This window comes from Cottoperca gobio, chromosome 6, assembly GCF_900634415.1.
Source record: "Cottoperca gobio chromosome 6, fCotGob3.1, whole genome shotgun sequence".
Classification (NCBI taxonomy): Eukaryota; Metazoa; Chordata; class Actinopteri; order Perciformes; family Bovichtidae; genus Cottoperca; species Cottoperca gobio.
The window spans coordinates 7938129-7960642 of NC_041360.1; the positions used below are offsets into that span (position 1 = coordinate 7938129).

A 22514-nucleotide genomic window follows, 5' to 3' on the forward strand; every position below is an offset into this window, starting at 1 on the left:
AGAAAATATGTATTTTTGAATCTGGGGTGAACTGTCCCTTTAAATCCCACTCTGTGTTTTCTCTGGATTATCTGTCACAGTAGCTTTTATACTGAAACACACACAGAGGGAAATTCAGTCTAGCCTGCAAATATGTTGCCTCATATCACACATGCATTCATAAACATAAGAATTGGCTCTGAATATACTTTAGTTTTAATGTCTTCAAGTAATGCAGTAGTGCACTTAAAGATGCTGCAGTATAGGTGATTTACTGCATGAATGACATGATGTTCTTCCTGGGTAATATGCCCCATTTCACATAAAGTCTCCTCAGGGTATACATGTACACCTGGGCCTGCACGTACTGTCAGCACGCATTCATCGGTGAATATCATGCCAAAGATTAAATACGCAATAAAACTACATTGCCTCTGAGATGACTGATGAATAACTTAGAAACACAATTAGCTAACTCAGATCTATGGCAAAGTCCCTGCATTCTCAGTAATGTATATGAGCCACCATAAACAACACCGTTTTAATTGTTGGAATTTTTCTTTCCATTTTCTGAGCTCGCTGTCGATCTCCCCCGGCAGAATTAGATGAATGAAACCAGCCCAATCAGCACTTCTGTCTCTGTATGTGTAACATGTTTCAGATCTTTCCACCCTCATCACGTGCACTCAAGGATTCTCCCGTTTGTTCATTTAAGCTTGAACACAAAGTTTACTAGCTGTGATGATGCAGCACGCAGTCTGCACTTGCTCTGGTGCTATCCCATGTGAAGCAGTTACTAGTTGTTGTTCAGTCAAATTCCCCTGAGTCCTATTACTAAGGTGCGATGGTGAGTGTATGAATCCATTTCATCTTAGACTGCTCACCTTTTCCAGCTCGCCCAAATGCTCACCTTCACACATGTTGTAGAAAAGAGAGTTGGAGAGAAAGACACACAGGCACGTTCAAGCACGCTCAGCGTAATTATGCTGCCTTGTCAATATTGACACTTTGCACAATAATACCGCTACTCCAGGGAAACGGAGGAAGGGACAGAGTGGGGATGGAAAGATACTAGAAAAGAGAAAGAGAAGCAAGACTGGATATAAAGTATGGAAAAAAACAGCAGTATGTGATAGAAAAAGAACATTTCAGAAATGAGAGAGGTCATCCCCTTTTATTTCTTGCATCATCTCTTAACTGTACATTTCCCGCCTAAACTGTTTGGTGCAGTTCAAACAAACTGGGGTTGGTTTGCACAATTGATGTCGTTCGTTTAGATGTTGTTAACTGTAGTCGGAACTCTGCTGCAGAACAAACAACCGGACTGAGACCGCGTGAACAGGTGGATCTCAGTCATTTACAAACAGATCCCGATATGTTAAACATTTTCTAACCAATGATTGCCAATATATTCGCGCAGGTGTGTGTGTGCGTGTGCGGCGCTGTGCCTTTGACCTATTCTGCTCATTTGGCCCTCCAGCTGATTTCCACGACCCCACATTCAGAGTATTACACGCTGTTCAGTCAAAGAATGAAGCTGTTTCCACTCATTCATTAACCACCGATCTTATGGAGATTCAAGGTTTCCATCAGACAGCGTTTGGTGCTTGAATTATGCTGTCACCTGCTTGGCATTTGAAAGCACTCATTACTCAGGTGGAAGCTACAATTGATTGGTAAAGTTGCCATTTGTTTTTATATAAACAACAATGTCTTTTTGTGCGGGAGCGATGATTACACAGCACTCCCTGTGGAGTCTGCCGGTTTTTCTCTTCCCTCTTATTGAACGTTATCTATTTTGCCTCCTTTCCAGTTCTGCTGTCCCAACTTTCACAATGTCAGTTGAGGTGACTCTGACTGCATACCATGTACCCGTCCCTCGTCTTTAGACTCAAGTGGTCAAACTATTCAGCGAAAAGACTCAAATATATACATGAACAGCTGTTGTATTATGTTGTGTGTGCTGCTTATTCAGCTCCCCTCGTTATGTCACTCTATGTCTCTATCACACCTTCACAGTTCTGGGTAACACCCTTTGAGCATCACTGGGCGTCCTGTTACCATGCCCCTTCCAGAGCAGCCTAATGGTTGATTCACATGTATCTCAAGGCGACCATTACCTCGAGGACATTTTGCACGTTGTGACCTGTGAACCAGGAGTGTGTGTCCCAGAAGGGAGGCCAGTGGCTGCATGTATGGTGCATGTGCACAGTGTTCTAGATATGGCATCACTGGGTAGAAGAAGAATATTTGATTAAGGAATATACTGTATCTCTGTTTGTGTACTATCACATAGACTGCTCTCCCACCAGTGCTTTGACCTAAACGCTAACGTCAGCATGCTAACATGCTCACAGTGCTGGTGTCAGCAGGGGTTACATTACTATTTGCTAAGTAGCAGCAAACGCAAAGTGCAGCTGAGGGTGATGGGAATTGTATTAGTTTTTAGGGTATTTGACCATAAATGGAAAGAAAAGCATAATGTTGATTAGCGTATTTTCAAAACTGAAAAATAAGAGTTTTTGCTGGAATAAGAAAAAATAAGTGGAATCATTTTATTTTGTTTAATTGTTTTAATTATTTATAAAGAAAAACTGTCAAACATCCAATCGGTTCAACTCCTTCAGTGTGAGGATTTGTTTTCAGACTAAACTATAAATACATTTGAAACAATGAGAAATGTAATGGGTAATAATCCTCACTCATTGAATATCCTGAATATGTTTGACATAGAACATAACAGTACATATAAAAGAGTCTTGTAAAGTCTTTAGAGGAGCTGCTTACTGGAAGTGTGTCGGATTTACTGCGGCAATGTTTAAGCATTTAAATACAATTTGACAAGATGACAGGGTTTTCTCTCTGAACTTGTCCACTTCCATCACTGACACGACTACATGTTTTCTTCTCACAGCTCTCTCATTAGCTCTTAAACTGCATTTGTGTCTCTCTATGTGAACTATGTGCTCTATGTATTATTGTCGCAAGAGTGTACATGCATGTCGTGCTTACACGGTATAGTGTGTAAGCAGATCACATGTAATAGTGTCTCGTTAACACGATCAAAGCCATTGTATTAGACTGTGCAGTAGCTCTCGCTGTTAAATTAGAGTCCTGTCTGTCCTGGGGCAAGATATGACAGGGGATCTCATTTTCTTTTGTTTCTACAGTACATGGTAGGGATTTTGGAGATGCGCATTATTTGGAGTTTTATCTGTGTGTAGTCTTGTGGTTGTACTGTGTGAATGAATTTACGAATGTGTTATTCTTACATGTAAACAAGTAAAGTAAGACACCATGCAAGTTCATTTGGCAACACACAAGTCAAGGCTACACCTCTGGACAAAACTGAAGTAGAGCTACAAAAGCCCAAAAACCATGGGCAGCAGCTATTCCCATTATTTTCTGAGTAAACTGACCATCAGCAAAAGTGAAATGCAGCATTTTCCCCAGACTCTCCCTGGCTCCACTACCATGGCCTCTCATGTGGGCTTGTTGCTTTCACAGTGATGGAGGAGAAACTTATTGTTGAGGTAAAAGGGAAATAAAGAGTTCCTGGTGAGTCATAAATGGACAGGCTAGCTCTTCCAGTGCAATAACACACAAAAACTTTCACTTTACATGCTTTACACATTCTTGTAAAGGCTGGGTTGGATTTTGACTTAGTAGGAGAAAAACAAGAGAGGGAAATAAAACACAGTACCACATTTTTGTTGAATTATTGATATATTTTTCTACCCTAATTTCAATATTCTTAAATATTAGGAACATAAAAGTAACTGTACTGCAGTCTTGTCTTGAACTCTTCAGGTACTGAATCTTAGAAATGTCAATCAATACAAAGCGGTATCTGGACACTGTGACTAAATCAATTAGTAACACAAACTGAGCTCTTCCTCAGCATGCAAAGATGCCTCTACTGTTAAGAAATGCACTGTAGTAACAACATCAGCAGATTATGCCAAAAACTTCAGGCTTTTTTTCGAGGGATCCTTGTGTCTATCCATTTGTACGCCGATGTTTAAACACTCATTTAATGGGAAATGTTTCTGCAGTGTTTGATTCCCCCCCCCTCTGCTTAACTCGGTGAAGTGGAATCCATCTCTTGCTGGCAGGTTGGAAACTTTTCGTTGTTTGCCTGTGTGCGATCGATCAACATGCATAATTCATAGTTAGTGGGTCAAGAGCAGCTCAGCTTCTCTCTCGTTGGGCCCTTTGATTTTTGTCTCTCTATCTGCACCCCCTCCCCCTCGGGGAGAGCTACAGCCCCGCTGCTAAATCACCTCGCACACAATCTCGTGTGTGGGCGCACACATGTGTAGACAGAGATACGCAAGCGTGCACACAAACACAACATGTTTTTCAGATGGAAGACGTGATTGAAGCTCTTTGAAGCTTTCAGCATCATCCTATGCTGCGTCTCTTTCCATAGAGTTGTGTATTAGTATTATCAAGCAATTATGAGGACTGTGTAACTCCCCTCTTGAGGCACATACACTCCCCACTTAAAGCTTTGAGCCTGCACTGAGTTTAACTTGTGATCAGCCCCAACTTATCTCCACAACAGTAGTGCACAATGTGTCCAACGACATACTTTTGGTCACAAAATTTGCCACTTAAGGCAGTCAAATGCACCCGTCCAAACAGCAGCTGTTACAGAGTCAGTGTCAGTGTTAATGCAACAAACCAGCCTTAGAATGGAACTATGATTCTTTCCAGTGATGTAGTTTAAAATGTGCTCCACATTGTTTTAGTAAACGTTGCATGACAGCTACGCCAGTGACTACACGGTCACCTTTACATTTGGAGTGCAGTCATAAAATGTAGATATTCAAACTTATGTGCAGCGGTGCAGAAACAGGATAGCAGTCTGCTCTGTGCCTGCAAGAAACTTTCAGCCATCTACCTGTCCAGTTGGCTTTTCCTTCCTCCCAACATCCATCCAGTGGTCCCTTGGGCAGAGGACACGGTGAAAGGCAGCAGAGGTGGCAGGTTGAAGAGTTGACAGGATTAGAGGCAGGGCTGAGGAAGATTTAGAAGCAGATTGGTGTACAGATAATCCAGCAGAGGGACGGGGTTGGGGAGATGAGGACAGTAGAATATGGTAAACCTATTTGAATACCTGTTCTGATGAGGTATACCTGCTGCAGTAAATCAACCAGCTGCAGTAAAGAAAATATCCTGTTGGCCTTCTAATCCCTAGTGTTACATCTGTATATATATATATATATATATATATGTGTGTATATATATATATATATATATATATATATATATATTATAGATAGTGTGTGTATATATATATATATAGATATCAACACACATATATCACTATATATATATATATATATAATATATATATATATACATATACACATTATATATATATATATATATACTACCAACATATATATATATATATATATCATATATATATATATATATATATATGTGTATATATAATATATATATATATATATATCACATATATATATATACACACACATATATATATACACATATATATATATACACACACTATATATATATATATAATATATATATATACTGTGGTGTATATTATATATATATATATATAATATATATAATGATGGTATATATATATAATATAGTGTGTAGATATATTATATCATATATATATATATATATATTCGATATATCTATATATATATATGATCAGTAGTCTAATCCAATATATAATATTAATATGTGGCTCTCTATCTATAGACATGCTATCTCTTTCTCATCTGTGTCTCTCTCTCTCTCTTCTCTCTCTCTCCCCTCTCTCTCTCCTCTCTCTCTCTATCTCTTCTCTCCTCGTGTGTCCATCTCTCTCTCTCTCTCTCTCTCTCATGTGTCTCCTGTTCTCTCTGTGTCTCTCTCTGTGTCGCTCTCTGTGGTGTGTTCTCTCTTCTCTCTCTCTTCTCTCTCTCTCTCTCTCTCTCTCTTCTTCTTTTCTCTTGTATCTCTCTGTGTCTTCTCTGTGTATCTCGTCATTGTGTATATATGTATAATATATATATATATATATATAATATACTTACGACAGTACATTAAAGGAACCTGGACATCCCTGTAAATCCAGATTTAGGTTTTTTGGTTTCTTCTGCAAACACACATACGGCATATTGTTTTGGGGATGCAACTGATTATTCTTCATTAATTTTGCATTTTGTTCTGTGCTATATTGCTCCACCGCGTAATTGGTCATTAAAATTGTCATGCATTCATATTCTGTCTTTCTTATTAGTCAGCTAATTGTTTCAACATCATCGGACCAGACTGCCCATTAGGCTGAGGAAGCCGAATGTTTCCCTTGCATATGTTACCTAATAGAGTATGGGACAGTTCTACAGCACATGATTTATTGTGTATCCAGCAACAATGTTTTTAAAGTCTTTTTTTATGTAGTGAAGCGATGAGTAAAGGTTAGAAGAACAGCACAGCATGTTCTTTCTCACTAAAGACCTCAGTCTGTGTCCCGCCACTATCAACACTTAAAGCCTCTTTGTGTACATTCGGACAGTTCCAAAGATTAACATCTGGTGGATAGATATCTGGTAGATCTGCTACATCAAACCCACAGGTATTTTAAATCCTTGAAAGTTTGTGAATTTGAGAAAAGAAAATCAAGGCTTTGAGGTTTTTGAAAATAGACATAAATAGAAATGGGTCATGGAAAGTGCTTTCATTTATATATTTTGTGCAAGAACATACATTCAAGTTCTTATGATCGTTTTGCTGTGAGCTTCTGTAAAGCCTTTTAGTTCTCATTCTAAAAATTCTCAGTGACAGTAATCAACCTTGATCCGTATCTGAAACTATGCCGTTATGGGTCCTTGAATTTGAGGGAATTGGACCTGGAAAGTCCTTGAATTTGATATGCAAGAAGGTGTCGGAGCGCTGTTAGCTGTAACACACAGCACATATAATTGATTTTAACAGTTGTAAAGGAATTAAGCACTGATGTACTACTGGATGAGCTTCATAGTTATTTTAGACCTGCCATAAGATGCTGTTTCGCAAAGTGACATTTAAAGATGCATCAGGCAACTTAGCTAATATGTGGGCCGTGAAATCACACACGCACCATTCTCATGTCCTTTTAATTCTCCCTCTCCCCTGTCTCTGCCTCTCTTTCTAAATGTCACTCAGCCCTGTTTACTGTAGTAGTGTTCCACTTGTCCACTCCAGTGGCTTAGAGCAGCTAATAGCTGGCCTGACAGCACTCGTTCAATACACGCACACTTAGTACCTGGCCCACATACTGTGTAATCAGACCCCGTCCCCCTCCCTCAATCGCTCTCCCCTGTCCTGTCACCAATTATCAGGGGGGCTTTGGTTCTCACCTCTCTCTAGATTTATCGCCCCCCCCCTGCCAGCTACATTGTGGTCCATCTCTCATCATTTTGCCTTTTACCTCCACCACTCCCTCACCAATCTCCTAGCTCTCTTCTTTTTCTCTCCATCTCTAAAGTACACAGTTCACCATTTCACCCTTTCCTCTCTCCCCTCCGGCCACTTGCTCAGATGAAGGCGTCAGGTCAGGAGTAATCAATAAGTGATTTGGCTGAGTTGAACTAAGTCAGCGTGAGTGCATGTGTGTGTGTGTCTGTGTGTGTGTGTGTGTGTGTGTGTGTGTGTGTGTGTGTGTGTGCTTTGATGAGAACGTGAAAGAAATGAGCAATTTCATGTTTTGCATTTTTTGTTTCTCTGTCTGTTGTCTGTTTTAGCAACTTAAAGCAAACTAACACACACACACACACACACACACACACACACATCAACCACAGTGTGAGACTATGGTAGTCAGTCAGTCAATATTCTCAATCAATACCATAATAACTCCTTCTCCCTGTGGACACGCAAAGCCTCCCTCTACACCAAGTTCAGTTGTTTTGTTCTGTGTGTCTTTCATCACCGAGCAGTCCGACGATAACGCTGTCTCTGCCAGATAGAGCTACATGGGACTGCATGACAAACAGAGTCTGTGAAATGTGGGAACTGTGTATGTGTGTGTGATGTAAATGTGTGTGTGATGTAAATGTGTGTGCTCCTATCAGAGATGAACGACCTCAAACTGGTATTTGTCTCCATCCGGCTGCACTGCTGCAGAGACTGCTTTTGTACAGATGACCCGCCCTCCTTAATTACATTGTTAATGACTCATCCTCGTTAATGATGTTTGCGTCTCATGAGCAAAGAAATTAGCCAAAGGGGAGATGAGAATTTGGGAGGGCAAAGGAGGGGAGGGAAGGTCAGTCAGAGGCTGAGAGGAGGATAACGATTAAATGAAGGTTGCAGGGCTGTAGAGAGGGACAGAGACAACGTTATAAAACTAACTAAAGTGGGAATTTAAAGGTGCTTTCAAACTTAACAGTGGAGACAAACTTAAATTGTAGAGCTGGGTAGAGCGGCAAGTCAGTGAATAATGGTGAAGAGGAGGAAGAAGAAATGTTGCATCTACAAATATTTTTCAATTCAGTGGAGACAATTTAAGTTTGTCTCCACTGAATTGAAAAATATTTGTAGATGCAACATTTCTTCTTCTTCTTCCTCCTCTTCACCATTATTCACTGACGTGCCGCTCTACCCAGCTTTGGGTGCACGTGCATGCTATCTTCTTCTACTAATGAGATGTATATGGTGTGACAGTCTGGTTGCATTTTGGTTTTGAAATGTTCACTCCCCCTTGTGTCATGTCTAGCTGTACTTCCTGTCTGTGTGTTTCCCCCCTCTTCCTGATTGTTAATGTGTTCCTCCTGTGTCTATTTCCTTGTGTCTTTTTTTTTTTCCCCAGCTGTGTCTTGTTCCCTCATTTGGTGTCTGTGTATATATACCTGTCTGCCCCAGTGTGCCTTGTCGGATCGTCTTTCATATTACCTGCTCGTTACCTGCCGTGCTTCCCGCCATGTTTACCCTGTGTTTACCCTGCGTTTACCCTATGTCTACCTCTGGTTCGTGTTTCTTCAGTTTTATTTGTTACTTTGTATTTTCTGATTATTCATTTGTTTATTAAAGGCTCGCTTTTTGTTAAAACATAGTCTGTTTTGCTGCAATTGGGTCCTCTCCTGTACCATACCTGGACATAACCGTGACATATGGTTATACAGGGCAAACTAACCACACATATGAAAATGTGTTTAATAGGGCATCCATGTCCTAAGAAGGCTATCTTTACTCACTTTCAGAGGACATGGCTGCATTCACTCAACTTCTATGAAAAGATTTGTTCTGTTCAAAAGAAGTTGAGTCAAAAAATGACCAACCAGCATCAGAGCTGTCACTCAGTACAAGAAATCCAGCTTGTAGGGCGTTCACACTGAAGCATAAGTTTGACATCACGTAGAGAAATGCCATTTTTACCAAAAGGGAGAGTGCTGTGCGGGACATAAAGCTCAACAAAATATTTAACTATTTAAGCTTCAGTTACTTGGGAAATCCATTTTACAAAGTGTATATATATAGTGTCGCATTTCCATATAAAGGGAGGAATGTGAGATGCTTCCTCGCATTAACGCTCAGTTGATTTCATGTCACGTTGATACGTTCAGAACGACTCGCTTATTTTCTCGATTTTGGGAGTGAATAGAGAAACTATTGCATTGCGTACTGATACGGGTCAGAAAGACATTTTACCATCACTCCCCACAGGAGTACGAGGCTTGTTGTGTTTGTCCTGTCTTCAAACGGTAGCTGGAATATTTAATAGAAATTGACACGTTTTGACATTATTTTTGTTCCATAATTTTTTTATATAATATTACTTCTTCCCAAGGTCAGCTAGCTTACTGTGCTGCAAAATGCAACTTTATTATTTGATTTGTATCCTGGTTGACACTAGAAGCTGATAAAAGTCTCTAACGTCATTCCTTTTTTACGGAGAGGAGCGGAGCGGAGTGAAAGCACTGACAAAGGCAATAAAAGCAAAGATGACAGTTGAGCGGGACAGCGGAGAAAAGAAGAAAGTGGCGCAGTGAAAAGAAAAGATGATGAGAGAGATGAAACAATAAATCTGAAGTTCAGCAAAGGTTGCTCTCTGAGGAACAAAAAACTTCTGTGGAACAAAAAGCAAGTATTTCCCCTGAGGGATACCAGCAGCTTAGAGAGAGAGAGAAGTAAAAGCATGACGATTTTAAATTCTTTAGCACACTTATTTTTGGAGCCATTCAATCAAACCCTGGAGTGTTTACCCCGAAGGTTTAAATTGTTAGGGGAGCAGAACACATCAGTGTGACTCAGATGTGCTCTAAACAAGCGCTCCTTGGTCAGCCTTTGGGAGAGATGGAAATAGCCCGATTCTTACTAGAGCCTGAGGTGGTTAAATTGGAGGTGGGAGGACCAAAGAGGGAAGAAGGAGGGAGCTGTGTGTTGACAGAAGCAGATTGGCTTTATCTCGTTGCCTTTTTTTTATCTCACATTCAGGGTAGAGCTCTGCAAGCTTTGGATTGAAATAAATCAATTTGAAGCAAGAGTGTGTAACCTTTGCTGAACAAAGGCCACTGTGGGCACATAAATAAAGGTAAATAATAATCAAAGTGTCACAGCAGAACAAATAGAGAAGAGTCACAAAGACAGTGAATCTAACTCAGTAATATCTTTTACACAGTATCTTAAGTCTGCTAACATTAGCTAACATAAGCTACTGGTCAATTATTCCGCCCAGACGCACCAAACAGTCATCAAAGAACTGGCGGCGAGCTGTGTGTTGCGTCGCCTCGCGCTGCCTGCGTCGTGGCCAAAATGTTGCACGTTGGCTCGGTGTGTTTTGTTCTGGTGACAGCAACGAGTAATCTCATGACTCTTTATGTTACACTTGTTGAATCACAACATGAAGTTATACACAGAATTATGTACGGAGCTGTCCAAATGAAAGTTGGGACTGAGCAACTGCTAAATACATCTGTCAGTTGGAGTGTAAGAGTGTATTACAAACTATTTGTTAAGCCCGCCCACACAGATATTAGACCAATCAAATGACCACTACCAACATTGTCTGAATCAAAAATAATTAAACTTAATTGTTTTCTTTTTGGTACAATTTCGATAAAATAACCACACGGATTAAAGAAAGAAAAGAAACACCAAGGATATAAACACAGATTTCTTAGCAAACATTTCAGATCAGGCCATTTTGTGACGAGTACGAGTGTGTCAGTGTAGAAATGATTACATACAAGCGTGTCCCAGATGTGCAGCTTCACTGTCCCGTGTATTATAACAGTTGTGAGTTCAACTTCCATCATTACTCATGCTGTAGCTCTCCAGCACAGTCCGTGTTTGCATCATTCTGGGTGCAAGATATGTTAAATAACAATGTTCTCGTTTGCACACCAGGGCAGGATTGTTTGCTGCAAATGTTTCGGTTCCTCGTGGGGGCCTGAAGGGAGCCTGGGGAGAGTTAGGAGTTTGACTTGACTTTGCAAGGAGAGCTCAATGACAGGACATCTGTCCCCACAGTCATTAGGCTGCCTCTACTCCCATACACACTCCTCTGTCCCATACACACTCCTCTGTCCCATACACACTCCTCTGTCCCATACACACTCCTCTGTCCCATACACACTCCTCTGTCCCCTATCTATCTCACAGAGGTGTCCTTCCCATTCACAGAGGTCCCTCTCTTTCTCTCTGGTGGTGCTGTCGTCTTCGCCCTTTCTCTCTTACTGCATGCTAGATAAATGTTGCGCTCCATTTCTGTCGCTCCCCTTTCCTTTCCTCTCTCACCCCTTACTGACCATTAGAGCATTTGTCATTGATGACTGACGGTCCCGCTCCCTCCCCAGGCCTAGTCAGCCCTAATATACATAATAAACTAATATTACACTAATTCCTATGAGACTTGTCTGTCCAGAGAGCAAGAATAGATTAGGGAGCAGAGACTGTGAAGGGTAAGAATAAAAGAAACCTGACAGTAAATGAGTCGAGGCAGCAAGAAAAAGTACAGGAGGGGGGGGGAGGGGGGCGGGGGGTTGGTAGTAATAGCACAGGGGAAAATAAGATGAATGATGAAGACAAGATAGAAAGTGATGAGTGGAGGAGGAGTGGTAAAGCTTCTGAGGACTCCTTCAGCATCAGGCCGCTGGCATGGCAGATGACTAGTGTCTTCCTCAAGGTCTTTCTTCTCAGCCTCTCTGTCTCAGGCAATATTTCGGTCTTTCTCTATCCTTCAGTTGGTCCATCTTGGTGTGCTCAATTGGTATTTTTAAACCAAACTTCATCCTGTTCATTGATGTTTTAATGTTTCCCTGCTGTTTCTTATACAGCAGGAACTAAATCAAGCTGCTTTCAGTTATAAGCTCAAAGGGAGCTACTACCTATTTTGGCTGATAGACTGCTGACTGTTTGCTTTTAATTCATGTCTTTTGCATAATTAGCAGGGCAAGTACTCCAAATTGTAAAGAAATTAAATGAAAAGTGTGAAAGCTACTTTTTAGGAATGATGTGCTGTACTATTTCTGGCTGGCACAAGTAACCTTGTGGAGTCTCAGCTGATTACATGGCAGCTGGGATCGACCAAAGCTCATAACCCCACCTAAACAGTAAATGTGGTTTCGACACTGTTTTGGGGACTCGTTACGAATTAAACAAAGATAAGATAAAATGTGTTAATGAGAGGTGCATTAGCCGGGCTAGCTGTTTCCAGTCTTTATGCTGAGCGTATTTCCCAAATGTTAATTCTCTCTGTCCTCACACCTTCACCGTGTCTCTATTGCTACAGTGTGAAGATGGTGCTGCTGTGGACGGCCGGCGATGTCTTCAAGACCACCTACTTTGTGATGAACGAAAGCCCGACTCAGTTCTGTGTTTGCGGTTCAGTCCAGATCGTAATCGACGTGGCCATCCTGCTGCAGGTCCTTTTGTACAGCCAAGACACACGGGTCAAGCTAGGTTGAACACGGCTGCTGCTAGGGTGTTCATTTTCTAAGAGTCTGCTCATTTAAGGCTTTTTAATAAAATCAGCTGCAAAAATGATGCAATCATCATCATCAGGGACATTTAGCATCAAGAACATCATGCAGACACAAACAATGTATCTTCAAGTACAACTGCCTTGATCAAACTACTTAGCATTTTCAGTCAAGCACTAACAACCACACCTTTGCCTTCACATTTGTATTAAGACAAGGCAGTGTTTTGGTGCATTCTACACTATTTATTTGTTCTCTGTTAAACATTAGCTGAAGTGAGAGGGAAACATTACTCACATTGGCAGCTCACTCACGGCAGGTCTGCGCTGCTGTATTGGCAGCTGTAGCAACCAGTCCTGCACCAGTAGCCCTGCACTGGAGTCTACTGCCTGACGGATGAGCCTCCCACTTCACACTCCGCACCTCAGTGGACTGTTTGCATGATACACTGTCTGTCAGTGTGTGTTTGGGTGTAGCATGGTTGCTGGAGTGTCTGTGCAGCCCAAATTGATTTTTTTTTGCCGTTGGCATCCAAGCCAAGACCGCAGAACGAACACAAAGTAATGGTAACTACATAGGACATCAATCTGTGTGTTGTGACCCTGCTTTGTGGTTTATGTGACAAGCAGGTGTTCCTCTAAGTTTGTGAAGAAAAATGAAAAAGATGCTGCAATGCTTTGCTCTGTAACTCAATCACAAAATATTCTGTAGACACAAACAAACACGACGGACTGATTCAGATTGAAATAAGTAACGTAATGTAACAGTATTACTAAAGGTTTGTGGCATTTGTCATTTCTAACACGTGTCCTCATCCCATTATGTTTAGCATCCCATTATCTGATGATTCTGTGATTTATTTTTGCTCTTTCGAAAATCACTCTTGTGCGTTGAGACAGCAACAGTAACATCAGCCGGGATATTAAGTGTTTTACCTTGATCTTTTATTTAACACATTTAGTGTAAACTCCCATCACCCACTGGGAGAATTGGTTTAGTGCTTGATTTACCTTCAGGGACTGTATGAAAATGATTGGTGTGTGGAGTGGGGCTAAACCATAAGTTTCACTTTTTGCAAAAGGAAGTCCCTCCGCAGCAGTATTAATATTTTCTTTGGACCCATCCTTTGAATTAATAAACAAAAGAAAACATTAACATCCTCCCCCAATATCTCAAATCAGTATTGAACAATACTAAATTGGTGGTACTCGTTTAATTGTGTGCCCACATGTAAAACATATATTTTTATGGAACTATCTTAAAAAGCCACATGGCTGCATTTATATGCATTTTTTATTTTTATTTTTAAACGGGCTGGTAATAAATTACTTGTTACTGCTGTAAGTTTGCCACTGTGTTCTGAGGGAATTGAATAAAATATAAATCCAGGGAGAAAATAAACACAAGATCACTCCATGCTCTCCCAGAAAGTCAAAAGACCCTCCCTTTAACCAAAAATAAAAAACACCCTCTCCCTTTTCTGACCCTGACTTACCCAAATCATTTGTGTACAGTCCCTTTGATTAGAATATTTAGTTTCCCTTAGTGTTTGGTCATTCCCATCTTTAATGCCTTTATTCACCAATTAAACAGAGGAGTGTTTCTGTAATGCATGTCATTACAGAAACACGAAGCCTTGTTCCCCCACTCCAGCCTTCCAAAATGCAAACAATGTTCACAAATATTTTATTAAGAAGTTCTGTTTATAATCCAAAACACTTATTTAAAAGTGTTGCCTCATCAGACGAGCTGTGGTTCTTTCACCTGTCTTTTTAGTCGGCTGTGAAAATTATTGCTGCAAGATGAAACTGATCAGCATCAGCAGCAGATCAGCAGTCAGCTCAGGTTTATTTCCCCCTCCCCCTGGGAACGATTTAATTAAGTAGTACCTGCTTATCAAGTCTTTCGTTCAACTTTTTAACTTAATACTTTTAACACTTGCTGTATCTATTTTTTATTTTGCCTCAGTACACATTCTGTTTGAATTACACACTGCAGTGCTTGTGGTTCATGGTGCAGACAGCCTCCTCCTGTAGCTGCCACTGTGCTAAAGGAACACATTTGTGAAGGCAGCAGAATTGCATCTCAGTGTATTTCAGTGTTATCCTCAGGGTCAGCATGTGGAAAATATATACATGAAAGAGAATTTTAATAAAATTCTGAATTGAGTTTTCATAAACTGACCATGCATAAGATCCTTCTAAATATACCAGTGACTGAGTGTCAGTCGTTCCTCTGCTTTGATATCACATCAGGCTTAAGGGGGTTTAATTATCAATCATTAAAGCAATCATTTTAGGGATTGGGCTATTTCAACAGCTGGTTAGCTTAGCATATGGTCTGGAAATAGGGAAACAGCTAACAGGGCTCCGGTCAAGATATAGTACAGCACATAACCCCCGCCCCGTAGAACGGCTAATGGTCATGTTTGGAGGTTGTAGTATGCTGGATTTGTTACTGTTGGACACAGTCAGGCTAGCTGTTTCCAGTCGTTATGCTAAGCTAAGCTAACTGACTGCTGGCTCTTGCTACATATTTGCTGTACAGACATGAGAGTGGTATCATTCTTATATAATTGTCCTCAAGAAAGTGAATAGTAATAAAATATAAGCGTATTTCTCAAAATGTCAAACTATTGTTTAATTTAAAGGTTTTGTTGAAAGTTTTATTGTCGATCATTGTAAATCATTACAAGGTCACAGGCCAGAGGAGAGTCTAACTCCCCATTCTGTGTTTGTATATATATCCATTCACGTCATCTGTGTGTGTATGTTTGTGTACAAACAACAAACCTTATTCGCAGGGGATGTAGAAATGTTTTAGGATTATGGGTTTGATTCAGTCAGGGTTTTTCTGCTGCTGCTGTATTACATGTCTACTATTTTTTGGGATCGGTCAAAATGACATTTATAGAAGTGACCGGGTTACTGATTGACTTTTCTGATGCGGCTCATGCAGCAAGCGTTTAGCTTTATTCTTCTGTGACCTTCCATTGTGTCATTCACTCCATGTGGGTATACATACATTATTCTCTCTCTGTAAGCTGCCATATTGAAAGCTGTATGTGTCTTATCTCCTGTACCCAGCGTACCACAGTTGTATTGAAATTGCAATATTTCTGTATGCTATATGCTCTTATCACCAGATGTGTATCTTTATATCATCTCTCGGTAGAGGCTCAGAACTGCCCCCTCCTGGGATTTAGTTTAACATTTGGGCTCCCTGTAGCATTTTTATTCTCAAGGGCAATGTGATAGATTGGCACACACACTGCCTGGTCGTGATAATCTCTCCACCGAGTTCACATTACGGTAGACGTACATGTTGCCTTAACACGGATAACAAATAGGTGGTTTGTCATTTCTGACGAGAGAGAGAGAGAGAGAGAGACTGTTACTTCTACCAGATGCAAGAGATACATATTTCATGTGACATGAAACAATTTATTAATTAGTCACAACAACAAAAAAGTCCATTGAAGGATTTGGGTGAATTTGAGTTACTGTTTGAATGCGATGTTTCTTCAGGTGATGTGTTTACAGGATCTACGAAACCAAAGAGTAATTGTTGCCTTTTAAAAGTATTTTAAAGTGTATCAGATCAATTAAATGTTGTGTAACAATATGATGGTTGTGACAGTATACACGAGTGACATCACATATTTCAATTGTATGTATGTGAAATATTTATCATGATATTTTCTCAAATATAAACTGTTTATATTTCAGAACGTGGCTTTGTGTTGTTATTGGCTTCCACGGATCCTTACAAGGTCTTAAAAGAGTTTTTCATAATTCAAGGTCATAACATTTTTATTTATGTTTTATTGTGGGCGGTCTTACATTTTGACAAGATTGACTTATTTAAATATGGTTGATACTCAGTCCAGCTTTTTCCTTTTCTTGTGATGTTACTCTTGGTCCCCCGCAGGCCTCCAGCTCTCATGAAGGAAACATGGTTTAAAGAAATGCACAGAACAGTACAGATGATGTTAAGCTAAAGACAGTTTCAGAGATGACACACAGCCATCTGTTACATGCCGATAGGCGACATGAGGAGGAGGAGCGGATGAATTTGATGAACACTCAGCAACAGATTTAATATAATATTGAAGTGGATGAAATACAGATATATACTGTAAAGTACAACAATAAGAACAGCCTTACTGTTTTACACAATACTGTCAAAATTAACAATCCCAAGCAAAGTGTAATAAAACAATGTGACATGTATTTTAAATTCAAATGTTTTATTTTAAAAACAGTTTTATGTAATGTGAACACTGGCACACAGTTCATTTCATTTGCCTCTAATTTCTCTAATGATCACTTGCTGAGATTGTGTACATGATTGTTATATGGAGATTCATAAATATCCAGTTAAATATCCCTCTTAATATTGTCAAACACAAAGCTCAGCACTAATCTGCATTCGTTTTGCCGTGGAAAGAGTATAACATTCGCTCTGTCGTAGAAGGTCATTCAAAAAGCATTACTGTTGATTTCAAAAAGTGTGCAGCAGCCCTGCGAATGTCTTGCAGCATGTCAGGAAGGAAAGGTTCGACACTGACGAAGAAAAAGGGAGAAATCCTGAGCCCAGCAAGCTGCTTCTCCCCAAAATCTGAACTGAAGCCTCTTGAACCCTTTGAGTTTGATCCAGAATAACAAACCTGAAGCCTATAAAGATGAAACAGCTTTTTTTACACCTGTATATAAATTGTTTGTGTATAACAATTCCCGCTGCAGCCATCACGCAGAGCTGTGATAGAGTATGTGTGCCTGCTGTCCTGGGAAAACCTTGAAGTCCTCTAATCGAAAGGATTGAGAGTACCTGTGCACTAAATAAATCATGAAAAAAAATAAAGTCAGACTGTGCCTGCTGCTGGACACACAAGGGGGGAAATTGATGAGAGGGGGTTAATTAAGATGTGTATTGCATTCTGGGTAATGCATCATTACACATAAACACCCTCACAACCGCTGACAGTCAGCAGCACAGAGGAGCTCTGCAGTGTGGAAAGTAAAATATTTAAATGGATACAGGAGATAATGGGAGGCTCTCTATGGTTTATAGATGAACTGGATGAGGACAGACCGTGTGCTGCACCTGTTGGTGCCTTCACTGTACTCATCCCCCAACCTGGCTTGTACATCCATTAATAATAAGTCGACTACAAGTCAGACTGGAGCGTCTCTGCGTGCCTAATGGTAATATGTCGTACCAGTATCATACAGTTTTCAATATTCTGCTCAGCCATCAAAGACAGGACTTTTCCCCAGGATATATTCTAGATATTTCATAGTGAATGTTCAGAATAGACCTGTCTGGCTGCACCTACCTTCCTGTCTTTCTGTCCACCCATCCATCAGCTGGTCATTCGACATGTCTATACAGTGACTTGTTTTAATGATTGATGAGGTGAGCTAAAATAGTCCACTTGCACTTAACATCTGGAGTGCCGCACTGCCCCGTCCTCCCTCCGTGTATTAATAAGAGTGTGTCGTCATGCTGAGAAAGAGTGTGCCAAACTTCAGTTAATAACAAACCAATTTTAGTCAGACATAGTGCTCTATTGCAAACTTGCTCCAGTAATGTTCTGTGCAGATAATAAAAAATATATATTTTACAATGGTAGGGGTTTGGTTTCAGAAGTCAGATTTTCTTTTACAATATATATATATATATACATATACACACACTATACACACACACACACACACACACACACACACACACACACACACACGAGGAATACAAAGGTAATTTTATCATCCAGCAAATAACAAACATATGATTAAATTGGTCATCATGCTTTCCATAATAAGTTAGCATAACAAAAAAAACACTTAAAGTGCTGCATTATAATGCACTATTCTAATAATCATCTAGAATTACATAGATGCATTTACTGCATATCTGCTTAATCACCTCATTGATTTTCTCCACCCCTCTCTCCACCTGCACTTCATCCCCTCCTTGTAGTTTGTATTTAAGTCCTGGTTCTCAGTTCAGTCTTTGTTAGATCCTTGGCTTTGTTCTGTGATTATCAGTTTGTCTTGTCTGCACAAACTGTGAATAAAGATTATTTTCTTGGAGATCCTGTTCCCTACAGTCTCCTGCGATTCGATCCACCTGCTCCATTCTGCCTGACAATAACGCTATTCTTTGTCACTTTGTAATCTAATGCGACCTAAACAAAGCTAATACGTTTAATGGTGGATCATAGCACGTAGCTGCTTCCTCCACCATAGCCATAGCCTTCTTTCCAAGAACAACTCATCCCCTAGTTGGATAACCTTGTGCACTATAATAATAATATTAATAATAATACATTTTATTTGGAGGCGCCTTTCAAGACACCCAAGGACACCTTACAAAATACAGGAGATAAAAACAGCAAAAACAATGAGAGAGAGAACAGACAAACAAAACCAGACATATAGTGTAGACACAAAACAAAGAGAAATCCATATGAACAGTTTGATGGTGGTGTAGAGGGTCAGAAACTGTATGATCCAGCAGTTTCATAGTCCAGGTGATGTCGAGCAGGTTACGTAACCAGCTGGGCAGAGGGGTCGAGTGTGTTAGCTGTAGCCACAGACTGCAGGCTACACCCAGGCGGGGAGACCCGGGCCCAGCAGCAGGTCAGCTGGTTAGACGGTGGGCAGGGACACAGTGAGGGGGCAGCCTCCGTGTTAGCGATACACCACAGTAACAACGTTGAGCCACAGAGAACAGGCAGGATAGTCAGCAAGACAGCCTCAGTCAGGCGTGTGTAGCAAGGCACGCCAGATCGGAGTATCCAGCCACAGACGGCACATAGGAGACCTGCCAGTCCCGCACAGGTGAGCCCCTTACCGGCGAGGCTAGCTCCAGGCTACCAGGTGTCGGCATTGAAATGACGACGACTGCCGTAATTCACTCTGATGTTTTTACAAAACAAACGAGCAGCATGTAGAGATGCTTCAGCAGCAGCCAACACAAGTTACAACAGAGAAAAAACTAACAAACAGAACACGGTGGAGGCGCGGCAGCAACTTGTCAGCGGTCCCTCCACCGTGCAAAACACAAACTTCTATCAACAGCACCCACATGTGCATGTTTTGAAAACATCATTTCAAGTTAATCCCTGTAATGGAACATGGACCGTATCCATCTCTTATCCACCAATAGCTACAGTTCTTAGGAACTGTTGTCTTACTGCCATGTTTAGTTATCAAAGTAGACATATGGCCATCCATTTTTCTCCTTTAATGATTTCAGAATCACCTCAAATAAAAGACAATCAGCGGAAGAGGAAGATAGGGAGAGAGATCAAACTCATTTATTTTGGGGAAGCAGGCAGATGGTCTCATAATAATGGGCCCAGGTTAGCAAAAGAGCCACTCTAAAAGCTCTTCAACTGGAGAGCGTGAGAAAATTGATCTCTTATTTTGTCATCAAAACTAATAAAAAACATTTTACAACTAATTTCGAGTGGGAACCACTTCTGAAATTGACCTTTGCCAAGACCCCCCCAACCCCAGCTGCACCCCATGGTCACAAGATGGGTGACGGGGCAGAGAGAAGCGGAGAGGAGAGGCTTTGATGACAGAAGGCAGCACAAACAGAGGGGGGAAAAATCTTAGTGTTTTGGGAATTTGACAAGCAGATGGTGATGTTTCTTAGCCTTGTAGGCACAATTTGGAGCCCTTAAATGAAAAGAGGTAAAGATGGAGAGGTGACATGCAGAAATGAAGGTACAGAACTGTGAAGTTTATATTCTGATGGTAAATGCCAGCGTTAGAGAGAAGATGAAATGAAAGCACAAGACTATAAGGCAAAGGAGTGAAAGGCAAAGTGCAACTCAGACTGTATGCTTTTGGAAGATAATGCATAGCCAGATGGGTCTGGGCTTAGAGCAGTCTTATGGTCCCACAGTCCTGGACATTCAACTCCCCCCCCCCCCAGGTATGCAATGACAGACACAGCGGGACAGAATCAAACTCTCAAGAAGGGTGAGTTTTTTTCCCTCGGTCACGGACTGCAGGGAACAGAAAGGTGCAGGGAACAAGAGAAGGACAAAGTATTATATTTTTAAAACTGACCCCCATGCACTTTAAAACCTCTCTATTGTTTCATTAGATTTGGTTGCAGAACCAATACAGGAACCAAATGTGAAAGTGTACAAATGTGTAATTAGAAGCCTTCGCCTTAGATTTGAATATCATGTTACGTAACAAATGTCACAGTGTTACATTACACAACTTTATATTATATTGCTGAAGCTTCTTAATGTAGAGATCTTGTGCATCCATCATGTAGTGGGACTGGATGGGGAATACAGAACCGTTTTCCTCGCTACGCTATATGGAACAACAGCATTAGCTGTTGAAAGTAATGCATACAATCTATCAAAGAGAGAATTATTCTGCACACCCCTGCAAGATATTCCTGCCCTCTAAACATATTATTCTGGAAGGTTTATAGATGTTTCTCCTCCTCACAAAGAGGCAGGGATGTGTGTTAGGTGTCTAAATCAGTGTTTTCAATTCCACGCAGCTATTCAGAGTGTAGTTTTATCAAATATCTTTAAAGGTGAAATGTGTAAGATATGGCCAGAAGTTTTGTTTTAAACATTGAAAATTAAATAAAATGATCAACAGAGTGTGAAGAACTAGCAGTGTTGTTGTTATGTCGAAGACCTCTTTGTATTTTAATGCAGAAGATATCTACTGAAATGAGCATGCTATTCAGCCAGCCCCGGCCAGGCCTTTCTTGTAATATGACGTGTTCTTCGAGAGGTGCAGCATACAGTCTCCCCTCGGTCCAACATGAGAGGACGAAGTAGAGCTGCTCGAGGGCTCGCCAAGCATCCTGAAGGTACTGGAATGTGCGCATGGTGGATTCGAGATACTGCGTCTGCTGACTGAAGGTCCATCTCCTGGAGCATGTGGCAAGTCATTACACATTGCACCTTTAAAGCTGCATTAATCAGTATTTTATTAACAAGGACCAGATGGCTGTGTAATGTGAAACTTGTAGATCATAGTTATGATCCCACAGTCAATCACCACGAGACAATGCAGCTCTATTAAGATTCTTTTTTTATATATACATTTTTTTAGCTTAACGTTTTGATTTTATGGAAACTTTGTTTTTGTCCAGTCTCACAGCTCTCATCAGTCTTGTTTCCAGCAGCAGCCAGCAGCTTTTTCTTTGTGAAAATGCTCTGATATGTTCGCTACCTGTTCTGCACCAAACGGCAGACAGACAAAGTAAACGTGAACATAGAGCAGGGTTTAGCTTCGAAGGTGTTGGTGGACTAAGAGTGACTATTGAACTTACTTTCATCAGGTAGCCAAAATTGAAACTCCAAAAATGTTTTGCTTTGTTTCTGAATGCGTAAATACGCAACTGTTTACAGACACAGTGTTGTACAGACGCCAGACGAGAGGGTTTAACAAAAAGAGAGCTTTATTAATAGAAGCTTAAAAAATACAAAACAAGGTATGAAGTAAAACTGGAAAAAAAACAACCGAGGAAGGCACGACGAGGAAGCACGACGAGGAAAGCACGACGAGGAAAGCACGACGAGGAAAGCACGACGAGGAAGGCACGACG

The 22514-nt window shown here is 40.7% G+C and overlaps 1 protein-coding gene across 2 annotated transcripts in view; it reads left to right on the forward strand.

Annotated features, from left to right (window-relative positions):
• The window catches only part of LOC115009493 (PQ-loop repeat-containing protein 1), a 47348-nt gene extending 30710 nt beyond the window's left edge, over positions 1 to 16638 (forward strand). For both annotated transcript variants that reach the window (XM_029433489.1, XM_029433488.1), the window contains exon 5: positions 12722 to 16638. In XM_029433489.1, coding sequence (XP_029289349.1) covers positions 12722 to 12896 — 175 coding nt within the window. In that variant the 3' untranslated portion in view covers positions 12897 to 16638. The remainder of the gene's footprint in view (positions 1 to 12721) is intronic.
• Positions 16639 to 22514: the final 5876 nt, after the last annotated feature.